The 18,151-nt window shown below is 50.8% G+C and overlaps 1 protein-coding gene across 2 annotated transcripts in view; it reads left to right on the top strand.

Moving 5' to 3' along the window:
* Nucleotides 1-18,151, top strand: part of LOC142254521 (uncharacterized) — a 212,521-nt gene that overhangs the window by 49,436 nt on the left and 144,934 nt on the right. For both annotated transcript variants that reach the window (XM_075325621.1, XM_075325620.1), the window contains exon 2: nt 8,649-8,987. In XM_075325621.1, the coding sequence (XP_075181736.1) occupies nt 8,649-8,987 (339 nt within the window). The remainder of the gene's footprint in view (nt 1-8,648; nt 8,988-18,151) is intronic.

Below are 18,151 nucleotides of genomic sequence, written 5' to 3'. Positions count from 1 at the left end.
TCAGAGAGATAGCAGACATGCTTGGAGTATCAAAATCAACAGTCGGGTACATTCTGAGAAAAAAGGAATTGACTGGTGAGCTTGGGAACTCAAAAAGGCCTGGGCGTCCACGGATGACAACAGTGGTGGATGATCGCCGCATACTTTCTTTGGTTATGAAGAACCCGTTCACAACATCAACTGAAGTCCAGAACACTCTCAGTGAAGTAGGTGTATCTGTCTCTAAGTCACCAGTAAAGAGAAGACTCCATGAAAGTAAATACAAAGGGTTCACATCTAGATGCAAACCATTCATCAATTCCAAAAATAGACAGGCCAGAGTTAAATTTGCTGAAAAACACCTCATGAAGCCAGCTCAGTTCTGGAAAAGTATTCTATGGACAGATGAGACAAAGATCAACCTGTACAAGAATGATGGGAAGAAAAAAGTGTGGAGAAGAAAGGGAACGGCACATGATCCAAGGCACACCACATCCTCTGTAAAACATGGTGGAGGCAACGTGATGGCATGGGCATGCATGGCTTTCAATGGCACTGGGTCACTTGTGTTTATTGATGACATAACAGCAGACAAGAGTAGCCGGAGGAATTCTGAAGTGTACCGGGATATACTTTCAGCCCAGATTCAGCCAAATGCCGCAAAGTTGATCGGACGGCGCTTCATAGTACAGATGGACAATGACCCCAAGCACACAGCCAAAGCTACCCAGGAGTTCATGAGTGCAAAAAAGTGGAACATTCTGCAATGGCCAAGTCAATCACCTGATCTTAACCCAATTGAGCATGCATTTCACTTGCTCAAATCCAGACTTAAGACGGAAAGACCCACAAACAAGCAAGACCTGAAGGCTGCGGCTGTAAAGGCCTGGCAAAGCATTAAGAAGGAGGAAACCCAGCGTTTGGTGATGTCCATGGGTTCCAGACTTAAGGCAGTGATTGCCTCCAAAGGATTCGCAACAAAATATTGAAAATAAAAATATTTTGTTTGGGTTTGGTTTATTTGTCCAATTACTTTTGACCTCCTAAAATGTGGAGTGTTTGTAAAGAAATGTGACAATTCCTACAATTTCTATCAGATATTTTTGTTCAAACCTTCAAATTAAACGTTACAATCTGCACTTGAATTCTTTTGTAGAGGTTTCATTTCAAATCCAATGTGGTGGCATGCAGAGCCCAACTCGCCAAAATTGTGTCACTGTCCAAATATTTCTGGACCTAACTGTATATAGGGCGGGTGTAGGGTGTGTGTGTGTGTGTGTGTGTGTGTGTGTGTCGCGGGCGGAGGGGTGGGAACGCCGCTCGTCTGGGATCGCTGGCGCTCGGGTACAGTGCTTCTGCTCCTCGGTGGCTCGAGCACGGGGCCGTACCCGGGGCTCAAGCAGCGCCTCCTCGCCCATGAGTGAAAAGGGGAGGTTTGTGGTGGGTATTTGGGGATGTCGATTGTGACGCCACCCACGGGTTGTGGTGATGGTGGACACCACCGCTGCTGGTGTCGGGGGATCCCGGGAGCGATGGCGGAGAGCAGCTAAGGTGTTGACCCCTCCGTGGGTAGGGGCTGTTGGTCCCGGGGCCCCGGTTGGGGAGGAGGTATAGGTGCAGGTGCCGAGGTGGGGAGGCAGCGTGGGCACGGGTGCAACGTTGCGGTGTAGCGCGGTGCCAAAGGGCACTGTTGTACTCACTCAGACACAGAAGGACAGAGTCTCTGGTAAACCAAACGGCTGGATGGACGGGGCCCACAGCCGGCTGCGGTGTTCTCACTCTCCCCGGACGGGTTGATGGTGGCTGTCGTTTTCCTGCACCTGTGTAAGTGTATTTGACTCCTATGGCTTCCCACGGGTAGTCCGCTCCCCGGCGTGCAAGTGTTGGGAGAGCCCGTTTGCCCGCAAGCGCTAGCCCTTAGATCTCTGGCCCTTGGCGGTGGCACTTATCCGGACGGGTTGGGCTGTTGCCTTCTGACGGGACTTAGGTTGGAATGAACCCCTGAGGTCCAGACCGCAATCTGATCATTTGACCATTACGGCGGCTCCTAGCCTGGTCGGGGTCTGAGTACCCTGCCTTGGTGCTTGGCTTCAATCTGCTCCCCGGTTCAGTACCGGCGGGCCACCGCCCGACCCCGGTCCTAAGGTTCCGCTGACCTACACTAACTCCTGCAGACGGCCACCACCGTCTGCTGAACGTGCCTGGGCTCCAACCCAGACACCGACAGTTTTCACTCCTTTCCCTTTCACTGTCTACCACAAACTCTGTCTTTTCCTGCCTCCAGGCCTATGAACTCATCGGTGGGCGAGGCCAACCACCTGGCTCCACCCCACCTGGTGTGGGCATCAAGTCTTGAGGGTGGCAACAAGGGTTTCTGTTTGACTGGTGTCACCTACCCAGGGGAGGGTGTGTGTGTGTGTGTGTGTGTGTGTGTGTGTGTGTGTGTGTGATGTTAGTGTACTGTGACCCCTGGGGTCCAGGGCGTCACATGTGCAGGGCATGTATAGGGCAGGTGTGGGGTGTGTAGGGTGGGTGCATAGGGTATGTGCAGGGCACGTGTGTTGGGTGTGTATAGGTTGGGTGTATAGCACAAGTGTAGGGTGTGTGCAGGACATGTGTATAGGGTGTGAGCAGGACGCATGCAGGGCATATAGGGCGGGTACAGGACGTGTGTGTATAGCGCATGTATAGTTTGTGTATAGGGTGATTACAGGACGTGTGTATAGTGGTCGACCATGAGTGTCGGAGTCATTAGGCTAGTCAACTTGAAGGGCTGACACCTCTTCCCTCATCGTACTGGGCTGTAGAGCGTTAACAGGTTGATTTTGTGCATGGTCATTCCTCAATTGACCAGCAGGGCAAGTGTCTTGCAGATGACCAGGCTGCTAGATAACATCTGCGCTGCGTCTCACTCCTTCCAGTTTTTCATTCTAGAGAAGTAGGTAGGAGAACTTGGTGACTGATAGGGAGGTGCAGGTGCTGGAGGATGACTCCACTGGATAGATGGGCATGTGGCCTGCAGATGCCCGGGATGTCCACAACCATAACATCTTCGCTCTTCTACTTTCGTTTCTCAACGCATTCCAGAAAATGTGGCAGGAGCAACTGTAGGCACATTCACAGGGGTATCCGGTGACCTAGGAGGTCGAGGAACATTGGGCACTGAAGGACAAGGAACCTCTGGTGTTGGGGCGCTGGTCATTTTTTCCTCCATCCGCTAGCAGCTTCTTCCACTGAGGCTTGATAGTGAGCACCTCATCAGCTAGAGCTGCAGCTTGGTCCACTGTCTCTAGTTTCCTCTCACGCACCCATTCTTGGATCTCAGTGGGGCATTTGCCATAGAACTGCTCTTTCAGGATGACCAGTAGGACCTTCTCCAAAGTTAGGGCCCCATCTTCCTTCAGCCAGCGATGACACGTTTGCTTGATCTAAAGGGCATACATTTTAAAAGCGCCTTCCCCATCACAGGCTAACGTGCGGAACTGATTCCTGTAAATGTCTGGAGTTACCGCATAATGTTCTAGAAAGGTCTCTTTTATCTCCCCATAATCACAGTTCCACTGAGGGTCCATAGCTCTAGAAGCTTCAGCAGTTCCACCCTCCAAGAGGCCCACCAGGTGTCTGACTCGCTCTCTTTCTGGGACTTCCATTAATCGGCACTGATGCTCGAAGTCCTGGAAGAAGCCCTCAATGTCGCCTGCAGCTTCATTAAATGACATTCTGGGGAATTCACTCCTGGTGGGTGCTGTGGGTACAGTCTGTCTGGAACCTCTAGCTGCTTCCACAGCAAACCTCCTCTCCAGCAATGCTGCCCTCTCTTGAGCTCTGCGAATGACATCCATCTTATAGTCAAAGGTGGCCTCATCTCCCAGCAATGCCATCTCCTCCTTGTAACACACAACACACTGACTTTTTTGGGTATTTACCTCCAGCTCCCGTGTTTCCTCCCCTTGCTGTGGAAATCATTCTTTGGTGCCATCTTGCAGGAAAGTTCCTTCCAAAGCCTCAATTAATTGCTCCTTGGAGAGTCCTTTGTAGCCAACTCCTAATTCACGGGCCTTTGTTTGTAGGCTCAACACAGTCCAGTTCTCATACCCTTAGGTTCTGGTTCCAGACGTTGATAGGCCGTTGTCCTCCATTTTTTTCTGCTCTGATCCCACTGCTGCCACCAGTTTGTGACTGGGTGTGTGACAGAGCAGGCAGAGATAGTAGGCCGATGAATAATCCAAAGGAACTTTATTGGGACCGGAAGAAGATACCACTAAACATCAATATAGTTCCTTAGAGTCCGCAACAAAAGAACGGGTCCGTGGGCGCCACCCGGTAATCTGATGCCGAGGAAAATGCAACAGTCCTTAGATGAGTTCCTTAAATCCAGCAGGGCGGCCGAGACCACACAATCCCACGTGCCAGCCAATCTTCACTGTTCAATGGTCCATACACGGGCACCAGGACCTGGCCTCAGCAACAGATGCCAGCCCTTCACCAGACACAGCATTAACTAACTAGCAAATCATGTGGCTGATTCTTCCACCTCTCCTTAAATCCACCCCCTGGATGGGCAGAAGGGCTCACACCCACCCCTTTAAAATTTTCTACTTGTAGCTCCTAGTATAAAGACGTTTCCAGCACACAGTCTCCTGGGATTGTGTATTCAGGAAGCCCCCTGCAGAGGAGAACAATATACATGCAACCCACAACACCAGATACAGGACAATAGATACTGCTGCAGGCCTGATTACATTATGGTACAGGCTGGGGGGCACACTGTCACAGAATGCACGCGTGTCACATGGACCTCACAGTGATGTGATCCGTGTGACATCAGTGTGACATGTACCAGAGAAAATGCCTGTCCCTTAAAAAAAATAATTGTTATACCCCCTGTCTCCGGCTCTGCGGTTACTTCTGGGCCGCTCATTATCATTATACCTCATGCATATTCACTGCACTGACCGCTGACCCGGAAGTAACAGCAGCGCTGGAGACAGGTGAGTATACAAAGTCATGCTGTCCGTGTGCTATCCGGCTAGGACATGAACATCACACGGACAAACATACTAAGCTGCCCCGCTGACCTCACAAACGTGTGTTACATGCATGGACGTGTAAATGAGGCATATCCGATCTTCTGCAACCTGTGACCCAAAAGGTAACCAGCAGGCTAGCAGAAATTAACTTGCTAGTCCAATCACTAATGAGCACACAGCTGGTCGACACCTGAGCCTGCCTGTGCACCTCAGAAGCACCAGAGAAACCAGTATGTGTCTGCAGTGTGAACAGCGTCTGATGCTGCGATGACACCCGGCAGGGGTGACAGAACATTGATGTTGTGAATATCATCAGAGATGGTGCTGTCCCTGGGAGTGTTTCTGGACTCCCTCTGGTGGCTAGTGCTGGTAGTGAGTCTGATTCTGCATCTGTCACTCAGACAGGTGTAGAAGATGATTGCTGTTTCAGCTAGCCTATTGGGTCCAGCCTGGGGTATCAAAGAAAGCTGTCTCTGTCTAACCTTTGCCAGTGATAATTGTTTTTGTCTCATGGGAAGATGTCCTGAATCCTTGTCCTCCAGCCTTTTGGGCTTTTTGCCTGTCTCTTTAGGTTTTTGTTTTACCTTTTGAGCCTTTTTGGATTCTCCAGGAATGCTCTCAACAGTGTTTTTTTGTTCCTGTGTATCAGTTCTGTTCCCATGTCATCCTGAGTCTGCAGCAATGCCTGATAAGTATTTTCCTATATGGGTCTGGGCTTGGTTGGGGATGAATTTGCACTGAATGGCTTTCCTGCTTGATTTATGCCTTTGCCTGAACCTGTGTTCTGAGAATATTCCCTTTTGTTTCTTGCTGGTGAATAACTGCTTTTCCTGCACCATTTTTGGAGAGTTAATTATTCCCAGCGAGAAAGGGAGTTTTTACTCCGTCTGATCAGGATTTGTATTTTTGCATCTCATGTGTTTTTGTAGTTCTGATCTTTTCTATTACATTTGCATTTTCCATTTAAATGTATTTGCACAAGAGTTCCTGATATAGTGGAAGGAAAGTTCGTGTGATCTTTAAGGGAATATTTTTTATTATCAGGTGTTGGTATTTTTCGGGGTTTTTATTGGCTTTACCAGCAAATTATCCTATCCTTTTGTATCTAGCTAGCAGGGCCTCACTTTGCTTAACTCTATACTTTCCATCTGTGTGTTTGTTTGTTTTTTTTAAAATCACCCTTATGTTAGTGGCTTTTACTTTCCTTTGGGGCTCTTCCGAGGCAAATCAGGATTCCGCATTTCATCTTTGAGGTTAGCTAGTTCTCCGGCGGTGACGAGGCGTCAAGGCTGGTTAGAAACGCTCCGGCGCTACTTCTAGTTGTGTTATTGTAGTTAGGGGACTGCAGACGGCTGAGTTTCCAACTACTCTTGTATATTATCATCATCCTTTTAATGGGATTGTTGTAGATCTTTTTGCGGTCTCCTGACGATAACAATTGATGGGGCATGGGTGTCAGCTTGTACAGAATGTAATGGTAAATGATTGATGTGATCCTGACGTCCTTTATCTGCAAATGTGAGGAGAACTTCGAATTAACATAAAAGCACTGTCTCATTGTGAGGGGGCTGCCGCCGGTGCGAGGGGGCTGTCACCGGTGCGAGGGGGCTCTCGTCTTCGGTAGAGGTTTTCCACTTCCAATCAGCATTTCTTCATGACTCAGATCCTGTCCTGGGCAGGAGATGCACTAATGGTGTTGGGGGCTGACAGCTGTAAGATCACCCTTGTATACAGCAGTGATAAGGCTCCTGCTGCTTAAACAAATAAACAGACAACAGCCTGTGACAAGACAGTCATTTTTTATTAACCCTTGCAGCATGTTGGCTTCGGTTTGCATAGTATAACCTGCTGACTGAATCCCTTTTAACTTTCAGAACTCCACTTTAATTACATTTTCTTTGTTACATGTATAAAAATGGGGGCAATTTTTTTTCATATTACCATTTTTGTAAAAAACAAAACAAAAACAAACTAGTAATTGTCAGACCGAGCACTGTGATGTCCTGTTCTTTCAGGAAAATATTACAGCAACTGATAACACCCCTATATACAGCTGATAACACAGGATCCACTATTCACAACAGACATTACAGCTCACCTCCTCCCCCTTCTGTACAATGACTGATAACACCCCTATATACAGCTGATAACACAGGATCCACCATTCACAATAGGTGATGTCATAGCTCACCTCCTCCTGATGTAACAGCTCACATTTTCCCCCTCCTGGTCATTGACTGATATCGCCTCTATATATAGCTGATACATTTTTGCATCATTTTGAAAAACATGAGTTTTTGTTCTAAAAAGTTGCAAACATGGTTACAGACAAGAGCATGCCTTTGTTTGCCCTTTTTGCCTTTTGTTTGCTTTTTTTTTACTTTATTTTTTTGCCCTTTCTTTTGCCCTTTTTTGCCTTTACACAAAATTCATAAACATTTGCACCATTTTTCGAAATTTGGCACAAAACGTCGGTTAAGGCCCCCATAGTGATAATCCTGACCTAATCCTGTATGCGCTGAGCTCTGTAGAGCCGCCCTACCAGGAGCCGCCCAGGGTTCAGACCACAGCCGCCTGCACTCAGAGGGACAGACGCAGCGCTGCGCCCAGTGGTGGCTGGAGGTGCTGCTGGGGGTCTGCCGGACCCCGCTGTGGACACCATACAGGTCCTCTACACAACTCCGAGAACAGCTGATCGCCGGGTGTTGTACCCCAGCCGCCTGGTATTGATGGGTGATATAAAGTACTATTTTATTGCTAATTTATATTTAGTGTAGGGACCTACAAGCATGAGGTCCTGTGACGAGGGTTGTAGGCTTCCGTCTTATGGCCATAATACCAACTAAAACCTCATATTTTTTGTACAGTATACAGCTAGGCCCCTTTCTTTTGGCCTTGCATATTAGAGTGTCTGTCCCTGCATGACACACAGGTGGGGTACGGCTTGGTAGCCCGCCTGATAGATTAGTATGGGCGTCACCTAAAAGGCTGCGGGCTTGTGACTGTGCATCTTCATGTGTGAACAGCGCACTATGCAAGCCATCAGTGTGCAGTTTTACCATCCAGAAATCGCCCCCCTCCATTCCATGGAAGTGTGTGTGATTTGCTCCTCCTGCACCTGTGATGCCTCCACTTGGTGGGGGTTTAGCTGCATCCTACCAGAGTACTAGTTTGGGCGATGTACACACTGCTGCTCTTCTTTGTTGTAAGTAGTGATATAAAGTACTGGACAACCCTTTTAAGGAGGACAATCATCAGGTGGAGATTAAGTGACTCCGTCCCCCGCAGACCGGAGTGTGCACAGATAGTCCAGTCTATAGCTGACGAGCGAGCCTCGAGGGTGGGGCCCGGTGGCGGCTGCGAGGGTGGGGTCCAGTGGCGGCTGCGAGGATGGGGCCCGCTGCTGGCTGCGAGGGTGGGGCCCGGTGGCGGCTGCGAGGGTGGGGCCCGGTGGCGGCTGCGAGGGTGGGGCCCGGTGCCGGCTGCGAGGGTGGGGTGCAGTGGCGGCTGCGAGGATGGATGGGGCCCGCTGCTGGCTGCGAGGATGGGACCCGGTGGCGGTTGCGAGGATGGGGCCCAGTGGCGGCTGCTTGTCGGACCCGGGTGGCTCTAATCTGCTCCCTGTTATTTCTCCTGCAGATTGTCTGAGAGTCACCATGAAGAAGCCACTGATCTCGGTGATGAAGGAGGAGGACGTGACCATTCCCTGTGAATTTTCAGAATTTTCCCCTGATAGAATCATTAATGTGCATTGGACAAAATCAGAGGATGGAAAATCTGTGGGAGTTTACAACTTCATCCCCGGGAAATCTGAGGCCTTCAGACAAGGATGTTACATGGAGGAGGAGAGCGCCATCCAGAGGGGGAACGCCGCACTGCACATCCCGCGGGCGCAGTTTAGTGATGACTCACAGTATATCTGTACTGTGATAGTGACCCCGGAGTCCAAGGAGGGGAGAAGCATCCTGCAGGTGTCAGGTGAGCCGCGGGCATCGGGGGCCATGGACGTCAGTGGGGCTGCAAGCGTCAGGGGGGGTTGCGGGTGTCAGGGGGGGCCTTGAGCGTTAGGGGGGTCACGGGCGTCAGTGGGCCCTTGAGTGTCATGGGGGTGACGGGCAACAAGTGATCGTCAGGGGGGTCACGGGCATCAGGGGGGCTGCAAGCGTCAGGGTCAGGGGGGGTTGCGGGCTTCAGGGGGCTGCAAGCGCATGGGGGGGTCGCGGGTGTCAGGTGGGGTCACCGGCATCAGGGAGGCCTCAGGCGTCAGGGGAACTTCAGGCGTCAGGGGAACTTCAGGCATCAGGGGAACTTCAGGCGTCAGGGGGGCCTTGGGTGTCAGTGGAGCCATGTTTGCACGGGCATCAGGTAATACTAACACTCCTCCAAGAAAAAGCGGGCGGTGGACCTGCGATACGGTGGTGGAGGTGGAGGGTCCTCTCTACAGCGCTGTGACCCATTATCTAGCTTTAACAGTCTGGTGTAAGTGTATAGAGACGGACACGGATCCATGTGCTATTTTGCATTTGCACTTTCTGCTCTCCCTTTATCCTGCCGGTATCTGCTCATGTGTGCGGGTATGATAATACTGCTGCTGCACTTTATCCCCAGTCCGGCAGTTTTCTGCTGCTGCATTCTGCATTGTGCAACACATTCCTTCCTTTTTTATGTGTGATCTACATCCCTGGCGTTTGCTTCTCCAATGGTTCACACTAAGGGGTACTTTGCACGTTGCGACATCACTAGCATCGGCTAGCAATGCCGAGCGCGATAGTCCCCGACCCCGTCAGACGTGCGATATTGTGTGATCGCTGCCATAGGGAACATTATTGCTACAGCAGCTTCACTTATCTCAGAAAGAAGGAAGGCCGCCCTCATTTCAGAAACAAGGAAGGCCGCCCTCATTTCAGAAAGAAGGAAGGCCGCCCTCATTTCAGAAAGAAGGAAGGCCGCCCTCATTTCAGAAAGAAGGAAGGCCGCCCTCATTTCAGAAAGAAGGAAGGCCGCCCTCATTTCAGAAAGAAGGAAGGCCGCCCTCATTTCAGAAAGAAGGAAGGCCGCCCTCATTTCAGAAAGAAGGAAGGCCGCCCTCATTTCAGAAAGAAGGAAGGCCGCCCTCATTTCAGAAAGAAGGAAGGCCGCCCTCATTTCAGAAAGAAGGAAGGCCGCCCTCATTTCAGAAAGAAGGAAGGCCGCCCTCATTTCAGAAAGAAGGAAGGCCGCCCTCATTTCAGAAAGAAGGAAGGCCGACCTCATTTCAGAAAGAAGGAAGGCCGCCCTCATTTCAGAAAGAAGGAAGGCCGCCCTCATTTCAGAAAGAAGGAAGGCCGCCCTCATTTCAGAAAGAAGGAAGGCCGACACTCCTCCCAGAAAGAAGGAAGGCCGCCCTAATTTAAGAAAGAAGGAAAGCCGCCCTCATTTCAGAGAGAAAGAAGGCCGCCCTCATTTCAGAGAGAAAGAAGGCCGCCCTCATTTCAGAGAGAAAGAAGGCCGCCCTCATTTCAGAGAGAAAGAAGGCCGCCCTCATTTCAGAGAGAAAGAAGGCCGCCCTCATCTCAGAAAGAAGGAAGGCCGCCCTCATCTCAGAAAGAAGGAAGGCCGCCCTCATCTCAGAAAGAAGGAAGGCCGCCCCTCATCTCAGAAAGAAGGAAGGCCGCCCCTCATCTCAGAAAGAAGGAAGGCCGCCCCTCATCTCAGAAAGAAGGAAGGCCGCCCCTCATCTCAGAAAGAAGGAAGGCCGCCCCTCATCTCAGAAAGAAGGAAGGCCGCCCCTCATCTCAGAAAGAAGGAAGGCCGCCCCTCCTCTCAGAAAGAAGGAAGGCCGCCCCTCCTCAGAAAGAAGGAAGGCCGCCCCTCCTCTCAGAAAGAAGGAAAGCCATACTCCTCTCAGAAAGAAGGAAGGCCGCACTCCTCTCAGAAAGAAGGAAGGCCGCACTCCTCTCAGAAAGAAGGAAGGCCGCACTCCTCTCAGAAAGAAGGAAGGCCGCACTCCTCTCAGAAAGAAGGAAGGCCGCACTCCTCTCAGAAAGAAGGAAGGCCGCACTCCTCTCAGAAAGAAGGAAGGCCGCACTCCTCTCAGAAAGAAGGAAGGCCGCACTCCTCTCAGAAAGAAGGAAGGCCGCACTCCTCTCAGAAAGAAGGAAGGCCGCACTCCTCTCAGAAAGAAGGAAGGCCGCCCCTTCTCTCAGAAAGAAGGAAGGCCGCCCCTTCTCTCAGAAAGAAGGAAGGCCGCCCCTCCTCTCAGAAAGAAGGAAGGCCGCCCCTCCTCTCAGAAAGAAGGAAGGCCGCACTCCTCTCAGAAAGAAGGAAGGCCGCACTCCTCTCAGAAAGAAGGAAGGCCGCACTCCTCTCAGAAAGAAGGAAGGCCGACACTCCTCTCAAAAAGAAGGAAGGCCGCCCTCCTCTCAGAAAGAAGGAAGGCCGCCCTCCTCTCAGAAAGAAGGAAGGCCGCCCTCCTCTCAGAAAGAAGGAAGGCCGCCCTCCTCTCAGAAAGAAGGAAGGCCGCCCTCCTCTCAGAAAGAAGGAAGGCCGCCCTCCTCTCAGAAAGAAGGAAGGCCGCCCTCCTCTCAGAAAGAAGGAAGGCCGCCCTCCTCTCAGAAAGAAGGAAGGCCGCCCTCCTCTCAGAAAGAAGGAAGGCCGCCCTCCTCTCAGAAAGAAGGAAGGCCGCCCTCCTCTCAGAAAGAAGGAAGGCCGACACTCCTCTCAGAAAGAAGGAAGGCCGACACTCCTCTCAGAAAGAAGGAAGGCCGACACTCCTCTCAGAAAGAAGGAAGGCCGACACTCCTCTCAGAAAGAAGGAAGGCCGACACTCCTCTCAGAAAGAAGGAAGGCCGACACTCCTCTCAGAAAGAAGGAAGGCCGCACTCCTCTCAGAAAGAAGGAAGGCCGCACTCCTCTCAGAAAGAAGGAAGGCCGACACTCCTCTCCGAAAGAAGGAAGGCCGACACTCCTCTCCGAAAGAAGGAAGGCCGACACTCCTCTCCGAAAGAAGGAAGGCCGACACTCCTCTCCGAAAGAAGGAAGGCCGACACTCCTCTCAGAAAGAAGGAAGGCCGACACTCCTCTCAGAAAGAAGGAAGGCCGACACTCCTCTCAGAAAGAAGGAAGGCCGACACTCCTCTCAGAAAGAAGGAAGGCCGACACTCCTCTCAGAAAGAAGGAAGGCCGACACTCCTCTCAGAAAGAAGGAAGGCCGACACTCCTCTCAGAAAGAAGGAAGGCCGCCCTCATTTCAGAGAGAAAGAAGGAAGGCCGCCCTCCTCTCAGAAAGAAGGAAGGCCGCACTCCTCTCAGAAAGAAGGAAGGCCGCACTCCTCTCAGAAAGAAGGAAGGCCGACACTCCTCTCAGAAAGAAGGAAGGCCGACACTCCTCTCAGAAAGAAGGAAGGCCGCCCTCATTTCAGAGAGAAAGAAGGAAGGCCGCCCTCCTCTCAGAAAGAAGGAAGGCCGCCCTCCTCTCAGAAAGAAGGAAGGCCGCCCTCCTCTCAGAAAGAAGGAAGGCCGCCCTCCTCTCAAAAAGAAGGAAGGCCGCCCTCCTCTCAGAAAGAAGGAAGGCCGCCCTCCTCTCAGAAAGAAGGAAGGCCGCCCTCCTCTCAGAAAGAAGGAAGGCCGCCCTCCTCTCAGAAAGAAGGAAGGCCGCCCTCCTCTCAGAAAGAAGGAAGGCCGCCCTCTCAGAAAGAAGGAAGGCCGCCCTCCTCTCAGAAAGAAGGAAGGCCGCCCTCCTCTCAGAAAGAAGGAAGGCCGCCCTCCTCTCAGAAAGAAGGAAGGCCGCCACTCCTCTCAGAAAGAAGGAAGGCCGACACTCCTCTCAGAAAGAAGGAAGGCTGCACTCCTCTCAGAAAGAAGGAAGGCCGCACTCCTCTCAGAAAGAAGGAAGGCCGCACTCCTCTCAGAAAGAAGGAAGGCCGCACTCCTCTCAGAAAGAAGGAAGGCCGCACTCCTCTCAGAAAGAAGGAAGGCCGCCCCTTCTCTCAGAAAGAAGGAAGGCCGCCCCTCCTCTCAGAAAGAAGGAAGGCCGCCCCTCCTCTCAGAAAGAAGGAAGGCCGCCCCTCCTCTCAGAAAGAAGGAAGGCCGCACTCCTCTCAGAAAGAAGGAAGGCCGCACTCCTCTCAGAAAGAAGGAAGGCCGCACTCCTCTCAGAAAGAAGGAAGGCCGACACTCCTCTCAGAAAGAAGGAAGGCCGACACTCCTCTCAGAAAGAAGGAAGGCCGACACTCCTCTCAGAAAGAAGGAAGGCCGACACTCCTCTCAGAAAGAAGGAAGGCCGACACTCCTCTCAGAAAGAAGGAAGGCCGACACTCCTCTCAGAAAGAAGGAAGGCCGCACTCCTCTCAGAAAGAAGGAAGGCCGCACTCCTCTCAGAAAGAAGGAAGGCCGCACTCCTCTCCGAAAGAAGGAAGGCCGCACTCCTCTCAGAAAGAAGGAAGGCCGCCCCTTCTCTCAGAAAGAAGGAAGGCCGCCCCTTCTCTCAGAAAGAAGGAAGGCCGCCCCTCCTCTCAGAAAGAAGGAAGGCCGCCCCTCCTCTCAGAAAGAAGGAAGGCCGCACTCCTCTCAGAAAGAAGGAAGGCCGCACTCCTCTCAGAAAGAAGGAAGGCCGACACTCCTCTCAGAAAGAAGGAAGGCCGACACTCCTCTCAGAAAGAAGGAAGGCCGCACTCCTCTCAGAAAGAAGGAAGGCCGCACTCCTCTCAGAAAGAAGGAAGGCCGACACTCCTCTCAGAAAGAAGGAAGGCCGCACTCATCTTAGAAAGAAGGAAGGCCGCACTCAGAAGGAAGGCCGCACTCCTCTCAGAATTGCTGGAGTGAACAGGACACAAGATTAAGGTCATTACTTCTTAAAGCATATGTAAACTTTCAATAAACTGTGCATAAATCAATAGTCCAGTATACTGCATGTCCTCTCTGTATGCTGCATGTCCTCTCTGTATGCTGCATGTCCTCTCTGTATGCTGCGTGTCCTCTGTATACTGCGTGTCCTCTGTATACTGCATGTCCTCTCTGTATGCTGCGTGTCCTCTCTGTATGCTGCGTGTCCTCTCTGTATGCTGCGTGTCCTCTCTGTATGCTGCGTGTCCTCTCTGTATGCTGCGTGTCCTCTCTGTATGCTGCGTGTCCTCTCTGTATGCTGCGTGTCCTCTCTGTATGCTGCGTGTCCTCTTTGTATGCTTGGTGCTGGTTTGTTTTTTCTTTGAGCTCGTGTACGTTTGGGAGGATAGCTTCTATACAATATACAGGGAAAATACAGGATTGATGAGGACTTCTAAGAGGACTTGTGTAGGTATAGAAGCTATTATCTGTTATCAGCTTCTTGCCTCCCCTCCTCATAGACTGGGAAACATTTAGTGATTGGAGATTGACAGTAACGCTTTCTAATGACAGATTTTACACTTTATATTTGTCATTTGTTCTATTGATTTATGGAAAGTTTGTTTTATTTCTATCTATAATTATACAGTGGGGAATAAGTGTGACGACATGGACTCTCATGGGTTAAAGTATCTTAGAATTCAGCCAGACAGGATGATAGATTGTTTATAGACGGGGGAGAAGTCCCTCATTGTTTTTACAAGACTCTTGTTGACTCAATGTAATTGTGTTGGCCACTGAAAGCTAGACGTATTGTTCTCCAGACATTTCCAGTAACCATTGTATTGTAGTTGTGTATTGCTAATGTGATTACCTTAGTAGGCATTGTTGAGTCTGTGACTTGCAGACTCCATGTAGATATCTTCAGTCTTTCTGTAGACATCATTTGGATGAACATTGTCCATGCAGCTTGAGATTCATCCAATGGGAGAGGCGCTCTTGTCCAACCAATCGATGAGGACGCAGTGTATCTAAGTGGAAGGCTGTGGCTATAAAAGGGACTTCTTTAAGCCACCAGATGGTTGTTGATGGATGCTGATGGATCCAGTCTAAGCTCTTTGGAGCTGACTAGAGGATCAGGATATCTTATGGCTTCAATCTAGGGACTCCGGTTCCGGTTGGAGACCATATCCACAGCCTAGGGATTTCGACTCCGGCTGCCAGGATTGTAACATCATGCCAGGACTACCTAAGCAGGACACTCAGGTTGGGAGAGTTCAGTCACCTGTTACAGACTTTGCAGACCTCACACAGCTTCCTAAATCTGGCATTATTCTTTTCTCGGTGGGTGCCCGCCAAAAGTGGGGTGCTGCTAGATTGGAGTAAATAGCCCTGGAAGCTCTGAGGCATGGGCATTCTAATCCCTGGTGAGCAGCGGAAGGGTGAGACTCTGTTGCCTGTTACATTTGTGTGTTTTGCTGATTATGTGTTATGTGCCGTTAATTGTTTGGGGATCCAATAAAGTCTAATTATTGTGGTTCCCTCACCCTGTGTTGTCTGAGTAGTGTTACGCCCACGGTTAAGGAGGCCGGCGTTCAGTTTGGATGAGCCCTGAGCCACGCTGTCTTTCTAAAGGCGGTGGGTTTTAGTGGACGAGAGCACCCACTGAGCCCCGTGTCTCCACAATTGGTGGCAGCGGTGGGATACTACTCAGCCTGGTTTACCCAGGGGAGCTGCAGTGGACTGGTGTTTTCGGACACCGTCCAGGGCTCAACAACCAGGGAGGCACATAAGCATACCCAGCAGGCCATAGGGGAGGCATTCAGGTTTCGGACGCTGCCATGTCCAACCCCACCAGCTCAGCCATGGGACGAGGACCAGAGAGGAGTTACGACCGCTGCAGTAAATGGATGCTACAGGATCTGTGCCAGAGGCGAAAGATTATCTACTGGAACGCTGAGACTCGGTCAGACTTGATCCAGAAATTAGTCCATTGGGATGCCCAGAATGATGCAGAGGACGATGAGGATCCCGCCGATATTGACCCAGAGGATTTAAACTATGTGCCACATCATGGATCTAGTGACAATCTCGAATCAACTTTGTCCAAAATGGCCCAAGCCACAGCGTTGTTGGATGCATTGGGGCCTAGATCCTCAATAGAAGAGAGGGCTTATGTTCTGGAATATGTTTATGGGATTCCAGCTGCAGTACTGCTAACACCAGCCGGTCGAGAAGGATGGTCCCGCTACCCAGCAGCAGCTGCGCCAAAACAAAGGACTACAAACAGGGCCTGTGACTCGCCCAATCTATGGCGCTGTTATACATGTGGGCGCCATGGACATATAGATAAATATTGTCTCCAAAACCGAGGCTGCATGCTTGGAGCCCATCTACCAGCTCAGCCGGTCAAGAGCCATGGACTATGAGACACTGGTTCCTCCATTTCCCTGGTAAGCCCAGTTATTGTTTCCCCAGAAGACCCTGTACCAGATTCCCAATTATCCATCTCTCTGGCTGAGGGCCAGCGCTCAGACGTCCCTCTGGCATGTGTGCAGTTGGACCTAAGGACCGACCAGGGAGAGGTCGAGGTGGAGCTTGTGGACAGCCTCCCCACACCTGGTATTTTGGGGACCAACCAGGAAGTGATCGATGTGGGGTTTGTGAACAGCCTCCCCATACCTGTCATTGTGGAGACTGACCAGAGCAAGGTTGATGTGGAGCTTATGGACACCGTACCCACACCAGTTACTTTGGGGTCTGATCAGGAAGAGGTCCATATGGAGTTTATGGACAGCCTCCCCACACCTGTTGTTTTGGGGACTAGCCAGGAGGAAGTTGAAGTGGGGTTCATAGATGGCCCCACCAAGCCTGTTGTTTTGGATACCACTCAAAGGGAAGTGAAAGTGGGGCTTGTGAATTACCTGCTCACACCAGTCATTTTGGAGAATGACCTAGGACAAGGACTATCCAGTCAGTTTGAAGCAGCCATCACCCACCTCCAAGCCAAGCAGGACCCTGATGTGGATCTTTCTAACATCTTTTCCAGGGATGGTTTGCATTCCCGGTCTCCATCACCCACTTCTGAGCCAAGAACCGTGAGTAAGCCTAACCACACTGTGGCTATTGACTGGGGGAGGATTGATAGTGGGAGATTTGTGCAGGCCCAACTCATGGACCCCACCTTAGTGTTTGTCCACAATATGGCTGCTCAACTTGGGGGAGGTAATCAGGGGGAGGTGTACAGATGCAAGCCTCTGTTGCTGACCTCACCATTAAAAAGGACAATGCCGTCAAGAGGAGAAGGATGATCGGAAGCCTATCATGTCTGGCTAATATTAAGAAGGAGGAGGAATGTGACGACATGGACTCTCATGGGTTAAAGTTTCTTAAAATTCAGCCAGACAGGATGATAGATTGTTTATAGACGGGGGAGAAGTCCCACATTGTATTTACAAGACTCTTGTTGACTCAATGTAATTGTGTTGGCCACTGAAAGCCAGATGTATTGTTCTCCAGACTTTTCCAGTAACCATTGTATTGTAGTTGTGTATTGCTAATGTGATTACCTTAGTAGCCATTGTTGAGTCTGTGACTTGCAGACTCCATGTAGATATCTTCAGTCTTTCTGTAGACATCATTTGGATGAACATTGTCTATGCAGCTTAAGATTCATCCAATGGGAGAGGCGCTCTTGTCCAACCAATCGATGAGGACGCAGTGTATCTAAGTGGAAGGCTGTGGCTATAAAAGGGACTTCTTTAAGCCACCAGATGGTTGTTGATAAATGCTGATGGATCCAGTCTAAGCTCTTTGGAGCTGACTAGAGGATCAGGATATCTTATGGCTTCAATCTAGGGACTCCGGTACCGGTTGGAGACCATATCCACAGCCTAGGGATTTCGACTCCGGCTGCCAGGATTGTAACATCATACCAGGACTACCTAAGGAGGACACTCAGGTTGGGAGAGTTCAGTCACCTGTTACAGACCTCACACAGCTTCCTAAATCTGGCATTATTCTTTTCTTGGTGGGTGCCCGCCAAAAGCGGGGTGCTGCTGGATTAGAGTGAGTAGCCCTGAACCTCTGAGGCATGGACATTCTAATCCCTGGTGAGCCAGCGGAAGGGTGAGACTCTGTTGCCTGTTACATTTGTATGTTTGGCTGGTTATGTGTTATGTGCCGTTAATTGTTTGGGGATCCAATAAAGTCTAATTATTGTGGTTCCCTCACCCTGTGTTGTCTGAGTAGTGTTACGCCCACGGTTAAGGAGGCCGGCGTTCAGTTTGGATGAGCCCTGAGCCACGCTGTCTTTCTAATGGCGGTGGGTTTTAGTGGAC

The sequence above is a fragment of the Anomaloglossus baeobatrachus genome, chromosome 10 (genome assembly GCF_048569485.1).
Source record: "Anomaloglossus baeobatrachus isolate aAnoBae1 chromosome 10, aAnoBae1.hap1, whole genome shotgun sequence".
Taxonomy (NCBI): Eukaryota; Metazoa; Chordata; class Amphibia; order Anura; family Aromobatidae; genus Anomaloglossus; species Anomaloglossus baeobatrachus.
The sequence above is the reverse complement of the archived record's forward strand: the minus strand, read 5'-3'. Positions and strand labels throughout refer to the sequence as shown.